Below are 15720 nucleotides of genomic sequence, written 5' to 3'. Positions count from 1 at the left end.
CAGCTGTGCTGCGCTCCCATGGGGCACAGCCTCCCGGGTTGGGCCCTGCACTGCAGGCGTGCAGGGAGTGGGCCCGTGTCACCACTATGTTGGCGCCATGGCAGAGCTGTTCCTCCACAGGCACTGAGGGAACGAGTTTGGCTGTAATACTCCAGCTCCTTCTAAGACTTCTGTGCTGTTTATATGGGAAGAGAGCTAGAAGTGCTTATTTATAAATGTTTTTTTATTTTTAAATATAATATAAACATGTAATCAATTAGGTCTGCTTATTCATTTATCCATGCAGGAACATGAGACATGAAGGATGGGAAGACCCTGGAAAGACCCCACCAGGTGACAGAGGCTTAGGGACGGCCTTCATGGGACGGTGGACCCAGTGCTGGCAGATGGAAATGTCTGTCTCTCTGCCCTCTGAGAGTAAGTGAAGACTCAGCAGCTGCCATGAGTTAAGGGTTATGACAAGGTCTGAGGGACAGAAGCTCTTACCTGAAGGCTCCCATGCCATGGGAGAAGATGATCAGAGGGTATCCGGAGTCCTTTGTCTTAAAGGGGCCATTCCAGCTAACAGGCAGGCGACAAGATCCTAGCAGAGACAGGTCCTATATTATCTCCAGCTGCCCTGAAGCCGGAATCCCAGGGACAGTCTGGGCAAAGGCATGGGTGGGGACATGTGCCCTCCTCACTGGAGAAGCACCTTTTACCCCTGAGCAGTCCAGGACAATCAATCACCTTTACTTTCCCCCTTTCTTCCTTAGAAAGTACAAATACGATAGAATATGGGAAGATAAATGCAAAGAAGTACCAAACAACTATGGGGTAAACCCCTGAGATGCCAAGGCAGTTGACTAGAGTTCCTCATGGTGGGGCCTTTGGGGGAAGTGGATGATTCAACATGACTTTACCCAGAGAGAGGAGAGCTAAGGAGAAACTTTCAATGATGAAGTGTGGATTTGAACCCAGGACAACATAGCTCTGTAACCAATGTATGTAATCCTCTCCTAACTCTCCACACCACACCAGCTCATGCATGTCCCACTGCAAGAGGGCTGGACGATGCCAGCTTTACAGTACTATGCCTGCCTAGGGATCTCCCAGGAACAGAACTAAAAAGCTGGGAATGTGGAGTGGCGGGGGGAGCACTTACCCACAGCCAAGCTGAACAGCAACCCCCCCCAGCGCTTGTTAAAGCGCAGATAATTGGCCAGGCCCATGTAGTACTCATAGCGGGGAATCCAAAGCGGCTGCTCCGGGGTCTCTTCTGCCTCTTGGCAGGGGTAGAAGAGTCGAAAGAAGCTTCCCTGTAGGAAAGAAGAGAGCAACTGCTCAGAGCAAGAACCCAAGCCTGGTAAGATTTCTCAACAGGCACACTCGGGGTATGTGGGCTTACCAGCAAAGCAAGCCAGCAAAATGGGGCACTTAAGCGTCCATTCATATACCTGAATTTTACATCCAGAAAATCCGGAAAGCAGCAATTTTATTTTTAGCATACATGTAAGGCTTATGTTATTTCAAATAGCCGACTGTATTTTCAATGACATCTGGGGGACACTGAAATATTTTCAGTGCTTGGATCAGAGAGATTTAAATCTGGCCCTGAGCCCAGGCCTGGAGGAGCCCTGGGAATGAGATTAGCCCTCATGCTGGTGGGACAGCATCTGAGGTCACCCAGACCCGTTCTCGAGGCTGGCCCTTAGGAAGCAGCAACACACTCATTTCACATGGGAGTGGGTGACAGGTCAACAGGAAGTACGTGCCTCTTCCAAGGGAGAGGGGGAGTCCAAGGGCCGGCAGAGAAGCACTTGGGAACTGGTGGAGGGAAAGTCCAGAACCAAAGCAGGAGGGAAAATGGATAAAGGTAGGAGAAGAGGAGGAGGAGCAAGTCTTCCTACCCAGTTTGGAGAGTAAAAGGACAACAAGCACACGGTCCACTGCTCCCCCCTCACACCCTCAGGTTGGGACGAGACTGGAAACCTTTCCAGATTGGGCATCTGCTCTCAAGACTGGGCAGGGGATCTGAGAGCTGCCTTTGGAGCTGGAGCCCCTGCCTTCCTCCTAGATGGCAAAAGAATCCATCTCTGGCTACTGAGAGGTTTCTAATGGGAAAGAGAAAGAAAAAGGTCAGGAAAGACAGACCTGGGGGCTCTATCAGCAAATCCAGCTCTAACTCAGAGAACCACACCTGTTAGGTTGGCTACTGACAGGGCACAGAAGCTTCGGGGGAGATGTGAGGGGATGGAGCTGAAGCACTTACCTGGCGACCCTGTCCCTCCATCACATCCCCGCAGCCCACGAGGTGGGGTCCTGTGACAGGCGGGAAGCCCATGGACTGGTTCACCCCCATTTTATCACCAGTTGAAACAAACAACGACCTGGGCAGAGCCGGACTTGATGGCTGAGGGCGGAACACAGAACAGCCTCTTGCTGGTTTCCTTTTAGCTTCCTGTTGCTTCTATGTGTTATCTGTCACCCGTGTCTCATGCTCCTTATCACCCCATCTCCCTGCCAGAGACTCACTCCGTCTTCCACGTCATCTACTTTGCTACATTGACTTTGCCAAGGCTTAAGGGCTGCTTTGTTGTTGCTAGGAGCAGGGTGAAGGGACAGTTGGGGAAAAAGAGCCCCCATGCTCCCCAAAACCCACTCGCAAGGGGACGCCTGGGTGGCTCAGTCACGGGAGGGTCCCACTCTTGGTTTCAGCTCAGGTCATAGTCCCAGGGTCGTGAGATTAAGCCTCCTGTCAGGCTCCACACTCAGCAGGGAGTCTGCTTAAATTCTCTCCCTCGGGGCACCTGGGTGGCTCACTGGGTTAAAGCCTCTGCCTTCAGCTCAGGTCATGATCCCAGAGTCCTGGGATCGAGCCCTACATCTGGCTCTCTGCTCAGCAAGGAACCTGCTTTTCCCCTCCCTCTCTGCCTCCCTCTCTGCCTACTTGTGATCTCTGTCTGTCAAATAAATAAATAAATAAGATTCTCTCCCTCTCCCCGGTCCCTCCCCTCACTCGCACTCTAGCTCTCAAATAAATAAAAATTCTTAAAAAAACAACAACAACAAAACCCACTGCCAAGTGTTTACTCAGCACCTACCACGTGCCCAGCATGGCAGTAACTTCTTCAGAGACTGTAACTCAGACTGTGACCTCATGAGGCCAGGATAAGGTGCATTACTCGCTCTGTGTCAGCACTGAGCTAAGCTCCTTCCATACAGTACGTTATTTCATTCTCTCCACAACTCTCTGAAGAAGGGCCTGTGAAGACCCTGTTTACAGATGAGGAAACTGGCTGAATAACTCTCCCACGTGATCCTGCTTCCCGGCCGCAAAACCAGGTCTGTCTAATCCAGACCTAAGCTCTTAGGTCTACTTGGATCTACTGATCCTGCTCATGGGGGAGACTCAGTTACCTGTCTACACAAACACAGACCTAAACTACTATAAAAGTAGCACTTGGAGGGTACCCTGGTGGCTCAGTGGGTTAAGCCTCTGCCTTCGTCTCAGGTCATGATCTCAGGGTCCTGGGATTGAGCCCCGCATCGGGCTCTCTGCTCAGCGGGGAGCCTGCTTCCTTCCCTCTCTCTGCCTGCTTGTGAGGTCTCTATCAAAAAAATAAAATCTTTAAAAAAAAAAAAAAAGTAGCACTTGGGCTGTGCCTTGAGGTAGATTTAGAGGCAGGGGAGAGGAAGGAAAGCATTCCTACACAGGACAGAAGGGCAGAGATGGAGAAGAGCAGGATGAGGCAGCAGATCAGGCAGCAGCCTCATCAAGCAGGTGTGCGTGTTCCTAACTACCAAACATTCCTGTAACTCGGCTGCTCCCTAAATTGGGGTCAATGCCATTGCTCTCTCCCTCTTCAATCTAATCATCCCCAGCATCATCATCCTCGCGACACTTACAGAGTCCCAGGAATTACATTATGTTCTTTAATACATCATTAATTGAAAAACTGAGATGAGGAAACCAATGCTTGGCAAAGTTCGGTAACTTCTCCAAGAACATCTAGCTAACAGAGCCAGAATTTGATCAGGGGCAACGTGGAGAATATGGCCAAACTTCTCCATATCCTTTCTATCCTGCCCTCCTATGCAGTATCCCCGTGGCTTGGGTGGCTTGGGTGGGTCTGACACCCCTTCCCTAACTTCTAGATTTGGGCCTTAGTTGACCTGAACCGATCGGCGTCCCCTGGTCCGTCACTGGATGAAGAGTGGGCACATGACGTAATTGGTCCATTCAGAGTAAAGCCCAGGACCTTGATGGTTGAAGATGGAAATGTTCTTTCTTGTTCTGAACTACAGTGATAAGCAGGTATGAAGCCTTGAAGTGTTGCAGCTGCTTTGCTACCTCGAGGATGAAGCTACCCACGGAGGACAGCAGCGCAGAGAGAATCAGACAAATGGAGTCATATCTATGAAGACATTAAGAATCTCTAGATCAGACACTACCTGAAAAACCTGACCGGCTTCTGGACTTTCTAGTTACATGAGTCAGTAAGTCCCTTTTTTGATAAAACCAAATGACTTTAGATTTCGATTGCCTGAACCAAAAGCATCTAAACCAATACACTGAGTCCCACACTTACATTTTTTGTCACTACACTATTCTGCTTTAAGACATTCTGGAATGGATCAGAAAGTTCAAATCCAAGTGTGTCTGGGCAAGAAGAGACCTTATAAGCCACTTCTATCAATCCTTGCCACAATCATCTCCCACCCCCACCCCCACCCCCACTACATACAGGTCCTCAGAAGTTAAGTGAGCTGCACGTCACAAGCAGAACTATTATCACACATTCAACTCCTGGCTGCCAACTTCCAAATGTCTGGTCCAATGGCAAACCCCAAATAACCAAATAACCAAAATCTGAATGTCATTCTGTTTAATGTAGGAATATAACAAATGATTTTCTTTCTACTACTCAGTAGTAGTAGAATACAGTTCTTTTTTTTTTTTTAAGATTTTATTTGTCAGAGAGAGAGAGTACACACAAGCAGGCAGAGAGGCAGGCAGAGAGAGAAGAGGAAGCAAGCTCCCTGCCAAGCAAGGAGCCCAAGGCAGGACTCAATCCCAGGACCCCAGGGTCATGACCCGAGCCAAAGGCAGCAGCCCAACCAACTGAGCCACCCAGGCGTCCCAATGCAGTTCTTTTTAAAAAGAAACTAAGCTAAGGGCGTTGGGGTGGCTCAGTGGGTTAAGCATCTGCCTTAGGCTTGGGTCACGACCCCAGGACCCTGGGATCAAGCCCCGCATCGGGCTCCTTGCTAAGCAGGGAGCCTGCTTCTCCCTCTCCCTCTGCTTGTGCTCTCTTGCCCTCTCTCAAATAAATAAAATCTTAAAAAAGAAAGAAAGAAAAGAAGGAAGGAACTGAGGTCCGGATGCAGTCAGTGGACTGGCTAGCCAGAGAAGCTGAGTATGTGCTACTTAGTCTCACACCCTGACCTTTTCCCCCTCGCTGCTGAGGGCACACACACGGAAGACATAGGCAGGGGCGCATGACACACGGCACATGACAATGAAGCAGCTCTGAGTTCTAGCTGCCAAAAAAAGAGGGGCAGAAAAGAGGATCTGATGCAGGAGTTCTGAGAAAAAAAGCACACTTCTGTAGCTTGGCAGCAGAGGGCAGAGGAAGATGGCAAAGGTTGACTTTTCAAGTAGAAGAAAGTGCGTGAGCCAAGACACAGGGGTAAGAAAGCACATGGGAGAAGAGAAAGGTACAACGGACATGGAGGGTAGCGGTCTCTCTAGTGCTAGACAAGGAGCTTGAATCTACTCCTCAAATGAGTGATATTAAGTCTGAAGGAGCCAAGTTTGAGCCCAGCTCCTTTGCTGCATAGGTTTTTTACTTTGGGCAGATCCTCTGATCTCACCGAGTCTGATTCCCCATGGGTACAATGGAAAACTATCCATCCTCGTAGGGTTGCTAGGGAGGTGAAATGAAATAATGCATTTAGAATACCTCAATAGTACCTGGCTCTCTCGAAGTATCCAGGAAGTACTTGTTGACTGAGTGGAAAGTAGAAACAACGGATCTGGCAAATGAGTGGATTTGGCGAGGCAAGGGAGATGGACGAGCCAAAGAGGAGTCAGGTTTCAGGACTGGGTGACCAGAATGATAGTAACTTCTTATGTGAAGACATTTCGGTCTTATCCCATATAGAGAAGAGTGCTTTGGATAGAAATCAGGATGAGTGGAGTTAAAAACTGCTGAACAGACAGGACTAGACTCTCTAGTAGTCCCGGAAAGTTTCTGGGAGAATCTTAACTAAGTTTGGAAATAAATACAAACTAAAGCTAACTGGCCAGAGTGAGGTATACACAAAAATGAATCTGCTTTCTCTGGGCTCACATTAACTGATGCCCAAGGAAGTAGGGAGACGGGAAAACCCTATTTTGCCCAAGAGACACACACCCACAGTATCCAGAGTCCTTTCTAATAAATGTCATGTAATTTTCCAAGGAAATCGGCCCAGGTGTGTCTACCTTCTTTTGCTCAGCTCATCCACACAATTCATGATGGTGCCTGTCTAGAAGTCTCTCCACCCATGCAAGCCTGCCCCATTCATGAGGGCCCACGGAAATCTCTGGTTCTCTGTGCTTTAACAAGTCCTTCCACCTGCCCTCCTCTCCACTCTAAGCACTGTCCGAATCCCTCACCTGCTAACCAATCACCGGCTGCCTTAGGATAGCTCTTGGGTAATTCCCTATTCTAGCAGTTTTCAATCAGTGACTTGCCTGCCTACAAGTGGCCCAAGTAGAACCTAGTTCAGAGGTTCCTGGGTCTACTGTCACGGTCACCTGGGAAACTTTCAAAGATACAGATTTTAGGGTCCTCATTCCCAGAGGTCAGTTTGGTTTTTTTTTTTAAGATTTTATTTATTTGACACAGAGAGAGGGACAGTGAGAGAGGGAATACAACCAGGGGGAGTGGGAGAGGGAGAAGCAGGCTGCCCGCTGAGCAACGATCCCAGAACCCTGGGATCATGACCTGAGCCGAAGGCAGATGCTTATTGACTGAGCCACCCAGGTGCCCCCAGAGGTCAGTTTTTAAAAACTTCCCATGTTTCTCACCAGCAAGGTTTGAGAACCTCTGGCCCAGAGGACACATAGGGCTTTTTATTCAGAGATGCACCCACGCAACAAACACCTGCTGGAGTATACGATGTTCCAGCCCACCATTTTATGGTAATGAAATGAAGATGGATTTCACTGGGTTCAATCCCCGTGGCTACCTAGAACCATGTTCCTGCCAATCACAAGGCTTAATGTAGTGCCCTGCATAAAACTGGTCTCAATAATTAACTTATTCAATGAATCTGATTTAATTTTTACACAACTTATGCCTCATTTCTTTGGATACACATACTATACAAAGGTTGTTTTATACTTCTTTGTAGGCCGAACCATCTACCCTCATGCTTTCCTTATGTAGTAAGGACCCACTAAATGCTCCTTTACTTGGCTTTGATTTAAACCCTCTCAATTCTCTTTTTTTTTTTAATCCAAAAATAAGGCTATATGGCATAGTGTAAAAAGAAAGGCTTTGGTGACAGTCTGAATTCCAGTTCTTAAATGGCTGTGATCTTGAGCAAGATCCTTAAATTCTAAGCCTCTGAGAATTTATCCATACGGCAGAAATAACAGCACTCATGAGGTTGTCGATGATTAAATAATGAATATAAAACACCTGACATGTAGAAGGCACTATAACCAGAGATAGTAACTCTAAGTACAGTAATTACTACAGCATGCCCTCTCTAAGCCTAAGTTCTTTATAAGTAAAATGAAGCCACTTCAAAAGTTAAATTTAAGTAAGAAAATTGAGAAAATATATAAAACTTTGAAAAAATACATAAATAAGAAAAGTGCTATATTGCCTAAGGCTTGGTACATTTTAAGTGCTCACAAAATGTTAAAAATTAATTAACAATGCTATTTCATCATACCTGGCCAAGGCGCCAAGGTCTCTTTCATCTTTTCTGTATTAAACCCTTTGGCAAAGTGGAACCTTTCTCCCAGCCTTCTTGAGTCCGAAACACCCCAGCAAAAATCAGAGTGTACTAAAAAGGCCCACAAGAGCCCAGGAGATGGACAGTACCTACAATGCAGCTGTCCCATCTCCTGCCGGGATCCTGTTTCCAGTGAGCAGAAACCAGCCACCCTTTTGCCAGCTGTGTGGACTTTTCATTACTGGCTATTTCAAGACAGAGTCCAAGAGAAGCACTTCTCTGGGGCTTCCTTTCAGACAAAGCTCTCTGGGGACTTAAAGCTCGTCTAACCTTTGGTCTCTGGAGGAAGTGAGGAAATATCCTGCTCTTAGAGAATGGAGACACCAAGCATTCAAGGGGTTAGCTTGAGCAACAAGTGGGCAGAGAGAGAAAAGAACCCAAGATAAAGGGACGCCTGGGCTCAGTGGGTTAAAGCATCTGCCTTTGGCTTAGGTCATGATCCCAGAGTCCTGGGATCCAGCCCAGCATTGGGCTCTCTGCTCAGCGGGGAGCCTGCTTCCCTTCCTCCCTCTGCCTGCCTCTCTGCCTACCTGTGATCTCTGTCTGTCAAATAAATAAATAAAATATTAAAAAAAAAAAACCACACACACACACACACACCAAGATAAGAGTGTTCCAGGGCATTAATAATTCTATGAGACTGACGCGCTGCCTACTGCGCTAAGGAAGCACCTGAGAGCATTAATAATTCTAATAAAAATAACCTCTTTGGCTTGTGGAAGCTTTACAGTTTAAAAAGCCCTTTCACACATATTAGCTTATTGGCTCCACCGAAGAGCCTCACCCTAAGACTGACAGAGCAATTGCCATTTCCATTTTGTAAACGAAGAACGGAGTCCCAGGGAGATTGCTTGATTTGCCCAAGATCCAAGGTCACAAAGCGAGCGAGCGGGGGGGGGGGGGGGGGGGGGGGGGGGGCGGCGGGCAGATCCTGGGTCTGCTGAGTCCAGGGCTTCTTCTACAGTGACAAGAAGGAATGGCTACCCTTCTTCCACTAGCATGAAATAGCGGGAAGTGAAGGGAAGAGAGAAGCACACGGGAGGCGTGGGTTATAAAGACGCCCAGGTTTCGGGGACGTCACGTTGTGTGCTCCGGATGGGGCTGTGGGGGTTGGGTCCTACCACCAGAGCTCAGGGTGGGATTCCAGGGGCGCCGGGAGTGAAGGCGCGAGATGATAGTGGGAGCATTAAGGGTGAGGGTAGATACTGGAAGTGTCTGAAGAGGAAACAGGAAAGGATGAAGGATTAATGCGGAGTTACTGGGATTGAGACAAGCAGCCCCCAAACCCGGCTGGAGGATGAAAAAAACCAGTTGATAGCTCAGGTCAGAACAAGAGCTTTCTCCAAGCCAACTTACCCAGCCAAGTTGAACCCTCAGAAGTAACCGAGAAGGTCAACTCCACCGAAACCAGAAACTACTCCGAACCCCGTGGCCCTTTGGTAGGTGTAGTTTTCAGAACTCATCATTGACCCTTAAAAGCACTCCCCTCCGCTCTGCCTGGAACTACAACTTCCGAGGTGCATCGCGCAAGATTGCGCATTGCGATCCTTAAAACTACAATCCCCAGAGTTCCACGCATCCCCTCTTTGTTGAATGATACCGCCCAAGTCTCGGGGTGCGGCGCGATTCCTCCCCCTGGTGGTCTGAGGCGTCGCCTCCACGATTACAAGACTCGAGCGGAGGGTTACCGCTTATAGTTCCGGTTAGTAACCCTCCGCCTCACCATTCCTCAAATAATTCCCGGGCGTGCCTACAAATGGCCATGGCTTCGTCTTATTCTCAGGGAGTGCGGAGTTTGGAGGAAGTTATGACCCTTTTTTGATTTACCCCTACTTTGCACTCTGTGAAAGTATGAAACTGATCATTCAAGTTAAGCGCACATTTTCTACCAACCGATACTTGTTGACACTTGGGATTTTCCATTGTCCTTCTTCAGAAACTCACTGACAGAGAACAGGGAGGACCCGGAGGGATCAGTGCCCCCACCCCCTCCAGCCCAGCCCTTTCAGCCGTCATCCCTTTGCAGTCCCTATGCTGGTTCTTAGGGACACGGTGGTGACCAAGATACTGTCCCTAGCCTCAAATGAAATCACAATCTAGCGGAGGATTCCGACAGATGAAGAACTACACCACCAGCGATACGTGCTCTAATAGGGGAAACAGAGGGGGTTGTGGGAACCCTGAAAGGAGGCGCCCGCAGGCTTCGGGGAAATGGAACAGTGACAGAAAGCTTCTTAGAGATCTTAGAGAGACACTAAAATTGAGATTTGAGGGAATAAGACTTAGCCAGGAAGGGGATAGTGAAGAATGCCTTATATTCAGGCGGGATGGAGCACAGGAGTGTGAGGGAGGGAGTGGAGAGACACCTGAGGAGGTAGGTAGAGCCACGTCCTCGAGTCTTGTAAGCTTCTGTAAGACATTTGGATCATTCAAGCGACTTAAAAACTTTCAACACCTTCCAACTACCTACCGAACGAGGTCCCAATTTCAACAACACACGAGGTTTGTTGAGGTTATAGAAACAGCAGGTACAGGCAAAGCGTCTGGGAGACTCAGAAAGGAAAAGAATGTGAGTCTCATCTTTGCTTGGGGTCTGGGGGATTTGCTGACAATCATGGTCCCATGCACGTGTCCTCTCAGGCAGCCAGGAACTGGTCAAAACAAGGACAAGGTCCAGATGTCCATCCCAGGTCACGCATTCTCGGAGCCAGGGGTCTTGGTGTTGAGATTTCTAGCACCAGGGGTTTGGAATATGCACAAGATGGCTCTGCCTAGTAGTTCCTTAGATATTATCTATTGTGCTGGAAGCCTCCAAAGATATCATTAACTCTTTGTCCCTTACAAGGGACAAAGTATGTATGTCCCTTACAAGGAGGACATACATACAATAAGGCATGTGTAGGGCAGGGGTGCAGGTCTAGCAAGAATAGAAGCCCAAAAAGGAACAAAGGAAGAAAAACAAAAACAAAAAACAGCTTTTTCTCTCATGGGGTCCCTTCGGTTTCCGTGCCTCGGCTTGGCATTGGAGGTCCTCCTCAACCTGGCCCCCCACTACTTCCCCAGAAGTGTCGCTCACTCTGACAGGGATGTCCTCTCTTCTGCTCTGCCTCTAGCTACCTTCACCTCCTCGTCATTCTCGAGATGGATCTGGGTTTTGTTGTTACCTCCACGCCTTCACTCATGCTCTTCCCTCCACTAGATGCTGCCAGGTGGCCGGTCTGATGCTGTTAGGCGCTCCTCCCCATGAAGCTTCCCTGATTCCTCCCGTCTCAAAGGACCTCTGCCCTGGTCAGTTGCTGGGATATTTGTGCGCACCTTTCATGTAGGGGCTTAGCAAGAAATTGTGAGTCTCTGAGGTCAGGTGCTGAGTCCTACAGGTGATCCCCACCCACCCCCACCTCACATACCCTCAAGTGTCCAGAGTCCCTGTTTTGGTCTTTTTTAGGTTCACCCCTGCTGCTGACTCTGTCAATGCCACCATCCTTCCAGGAGCCACGATAAAGTCATCAGGAAAGAGTGACGGCAGCACCGCACTGTGGTAATTAAGCCCCAGATTTAATTAAAGCTATGGTTAGTGGCGGTGACAGCAGAATGAGAAAAGCATAGCACACGTCGGAGAATGCTCTCTTTGGCATTAATTAATTGGTGCTGTGCACCTGGCCCAGAACACCAAGGATCAACCAGAGTCCCCAGTCATGAGAGCAGCTGGGGTCATTCCTCTGTCTCCTACTCCCAGACCAGCCTATGATGGGGGTATTTGCTGGGCAACTGCCTTTTAAGCTTCCCAGGGACAGGGACATCACAGCCTCCTTTGTCACTGACTTTGTCACTTTGTCACTGAAGATCTGTCTTGGGCCCAAACTCCTGTTGCAAAATAGAATGCTCGAGTTCAATTGCATTTCCTTCCAGTCTCGTCTTTTTTGGGGATAAACATCCCAAATGCTTTAAATTTTTAGCAAGCAGCTGATGTTCCAGGCTTTCAGCATAAATCCTGCCCTCCAACAGCCCAAGGTTCCCTTCCAGTTGGCTACCATCCCACTCCAGCCTTCTCCTTGTTGCTAAGTTACTAACTTGATATTTAAGTGACTAGTTTGGATCTCCTGTTCTCTGCACTACCTGCCAAAATTGTTGGACAATACTTTTTAAAATCAAACTGTAATATATATATATATATATATATATATATATATATATATATACAATAAAGTGTGTAAAGTGCACTACTAGTAAGTGGACAGCTTAATCTTTTTTAAAAAATATTTGACGTAGGTTGGGACACCTGGATGGCACAGTCAGTTGGGTGTCTGATTCTTGGTTTCAGTTGAGGTCATGATCTCAGGGTCATGAGATTGAACCCCAAGTTAAGCTCTGCACTCAGCTTGGAGTCGGCTTGTCCCTCTTTCTCTCCCTCAGCCCCTTCCCCCCTCACGTACACACAAGCTCTCTCTCTCTCTCAAATAAATAAATAGGGGCACCTGGATGACTCAGTTGGTTAGTATCCACCTCTTGGTTCCGACTTGGACCATGATCTTGGACTCCTGGGATTGAGCCCCCAAAGAGAGTCAGGAATCCATGCTCAGTGGGCAGTCTGCTTGAGGTTCCCTCTCTCTCTCCCCCTCTCCCTCTGCCATTCCTTGTCCTGGCACTCTCTCTCTCTCTCTCAAATAAATAAATCTTAAAAAAAAAAAAAAAAAAAAACAGGTGTAATCATCACTTAGTTTGAAATGTGGAACGTTTCCAGTACTTTGAATGGCTTCCTCATGTCCCTTCCCTATTAATAACCGCTCATCCCCCAGAGGGAGCCACTCTTTTCCTATCGTTATCAACTAGTTTTGGGTGAGCAACACTTTGGAACTTCTGACAGTGATGTTTTACGTTCAATGACCCCTCAATGGGTGATACTTGTGTTAATGCCACTGCAGTAAAAGAACACCGGAAACAGAGCTGTAATTGAATAAATTGGGTACTCATTGTAGTGAGGGAAAGCAGACATGATTGAGAACTGTGGGCCCTCTCACAAAGAGGGTATCAGAAAAGACTTGGAATTGGGGCTTTTGTTAGATGATTTCAGGGACTGTTGAAGGAAGCAGGGCTTTGCTCTGGATTGGATGCTATGCAAAATTAGGGGTAGTTCTATGACTGAGGATCTTAATTTTATCTAGAAGGAGGGAAGAATTCACTAAGGTGACAGCTGTCGTTAGTAAGAAGCAATAGTCTCTTTTATTACCCAGGATAGGGGATGGTTGGTGTTTCTTGTAGCTTGGACAATGTTCAATGTTCATTTTGTCTATATTCAGAGGTGATTATGGAATTGTCCTGTTTGCATCTTTTTAAAAAGATTTTATTTATTTGACAGAGAGAACAAGCACAAGCAGGGGGAGCAGCTGAAGGAGAGGGAGAAGCAGACTCCCCATTGAGCAGGGAACCTGATGTGGGGCTCTATCCCAGGACCCCGGGATCATGAGCTGAAGTCAGCCACGTAACTGACTGAGCCACCCAGGTGCCAAGGTCCTGGTTGTATCTTGACGCATCACGGACATAGTGGTCCCACTGATGTCAATGTTCTGTGAAATTGTTTCCATTCAGCTTAGGAACAGAACTGTGAGTCCCAGGCCAGCTCCTGGAGGTCAGGAGCTGCTTTCTTCTTTCTTATATACCAACATTTGTTGATGTCTGCTCTGGGCTGTGTGCTGGGTGTATAGAAATTACTTGTCATCGTGTCCTTAGGGACCTCATGACTGGTAGGAAAAATGGGCAAGAGAACAAATACAGACCACTGGAAAGCGCTGTAGTTAAGGGTCTGAGCCCTGGAGATAGGCTATGAAGCTTTTTTTTTTCTTAAGACTTATTTATTTATTTTAGATAGAGAGAGTAAGAATGCGAGAGTGGGGAGAAGGGGGAGAGGCAGAATCCTCAAGCAGACTCCCCGCTGAGTGCAGAGCCCGATGCAGGGCTTGATCATGACCTGAGCCAAAATCAAGAGCTGGACGCTTAACCCATTGAACCACCTGGGTACCCTGGCTGCGAACTTTAAATCCCAGATGTGCCACTCACTAACTGAGATCTGGGCCTCAGTTCGCTCATCTGTAAACGAGGACAACAATAGCATCTACATTATAGAGTTGACGCAAGGATCAAGTGAGCTCATGCACGGATCACTGGTTACTTAAATCGCTTGGATCTGATGGGGTCAGAAGAGGATCCAGGTTTTGTGAGGCTTGGTGTTTATCCAATTTGGGGAGACCCCCTTTAAACAAAAAAAGAATTTTCAATGTCGTACTTTTTCAAACATTGTAAAACATGTGGCCACGTGCACACATTGCTGGGCCCCCTTCCAGGGCCTCGGAAATGACTTGAAAGCTTAAACTTCATTACATTCTCTACAACTCTGACCTTGGGAAGAGGCAAAATTATGCAATAGCTTCATTCTTTTCAAATCACTGCCGTCAAACAAGCTCTCTCCAAATACCCTTGTCCTGGCTGAGATCTGCTTGAATACTCTCAGCTCTTTCTTGTCTTACAGGCTGGAAGTTAGTGGGCTAGTGTAGGAGGAATTGAAGGGTCCTGCTTTGAATACAGCCACATCTACTCTTTTCAGCCTTGGGCCCTAGCTGGAGTCCAAATGAATCCAGCAAGGTCTAACGTCTTGTAAACAGATGGAGTATATGCTTCATAAAGGTCAAAAATAGTAACTGTCCTTCTCTCTTATTGTTAATATAATGATTCTTCTCCCATTCAAAAAGATATTGAGGGGCGCCTGGGTGGCTTAGAGGGTTAAAGCCTCTGCCTTCGGCTCAGGTCATGATCCCAGGGTCCTGGGATCAAGCCCCACATTGGGCTCTCTGCTCAGCAGAGAGCCTGCTTCCTCCTCTCTCTCTGCCTGCCTCTCTGCCTGTTTGTGATCTCTGTCTTTCAAATAAATAAATAAATAAAATCTTAAAAAAAAAAAAAAAGATATTGAGCCCCTGGTATGTCCCAGGCACTGTGTTCAGCACTGGAGATCAAGTGGTGAATCGAGAAATTAATTTCCTACCCACATGGTGCTTTCATTCTGTTTATTATCTGAGAAAGACAGATAATAAACAAACATTATAACCAAGATAATTACACGCTACATTAAGTGCTCTACAGGAAACAGACAGGATGCTTTGATGGAGAACAATGGTCCAGAAAGGATTCTATGAAGAGCTGACATTTATGCTGAGCCCAACCACACCTACCATTTCTTAACTATCTACTATGTGTCAGACATGTCGTTAGGAAGTTTTGAATACTTTACTTCATTTAATCCCTCTGGGAAGTATGGCATAGTCTTTCTGTTTTTTCAGACAAAAAAAATAGAGGCTCAAAAGGTAATAGGAGTGTTGATGCCTGCCTCTTTTTTCCCCTCATCCATTCTCTGAGGTCCCTTGCCAATGTGGTACTTTCCAGCAAGCTGAGGGCCCATCCACTCGAGCTCCTCCTTCTGCTTGCTTCCTTGCCCCAAGAGCTTTCTTGGGCATCTGTGAACCAGGAAGGGTGAGAGGGTGTCATGTTCCACACCTCAAGGGCGACCTTCAGCCATCAAGGAAATCTGTGCTTCCCCATCCTGAGCCAAGGTGATTTTGAGGTGCATTTCACACTGTGTCTCAGAGAGTCCCCAGGGGGACTGAACCCAGTGCCTGATGGCAGCAAGCTTCCCACGATTGTGCCCCGCCCATATTAGCTCCTCTCCCGCCGGCCTCA

The 15720-nt window shown here is 47.6% G+C and overlaps 1 protein-coding gene across 3 annotated transcripts in view; it reads right to left on the bottom strand.

The window, feature by feature from the left end:
* PAFAH2 (platelet activating factor acetylhydrolase 2) overlaps positions 1 to 9500 on the bottom strand; it is a 31656-nt gene extending 22156 nt beyond the window's left edge. The window contains exons 1-5 of one of the 3 annotated variants that reach the window (XM_047726594.1): positions 9352 to 9461; positions 5946 to 6155; positions 2252 to 2392; positions 1145 to 1298; positions 487 to 583 (exon numbers count right to left, since the gene is read on the bottom strand). In XM_047726594.1, the coding sequence (XP_047582550.1) occupies positions 487 to 583; positions 1145 to 1298; positions 2252 to 2341 (341 nt within the window). In that variant the 5' untranslated portion in view covers positions 2342 to 2392; positions 5946 to 6155; positions 9352 to 9461. Of the gene's footprint in view, positions 1 to 486; positions 584 to 1144; positions 1299 to 2251; positions 2393 to 5945; positions 6156 to 9351 lie in introns of all 3 variants that reach the window. The other 2 variants (XM_047726593.1, XM_047726591.1) reach the window with 2 other exon arrangements.
* Between the last annotated feature and the right edge of the window lie 6220 nt (positions 9501 to 15720).

The sequence above is a fragment of the Lutra lutra genome, chromosome 4 (assembly GCF_902655055.1).
Source record: "Lutra lutra chromosome 4, mLutLut1.2, whole genome shotgun sequence".
In the NCBI taxonomy this organism is placed as follows: domain Eukaryota; kingdom Metazoa; phylum Chordata; class Mammalia; order Carnivora; family Mustelidae; genus Lutra; species Lutra lutra.
Note: the sequence above shows the minus strand (reverse complement) of the source record. Positions and strands in the feature narration are given on the sequence as shown.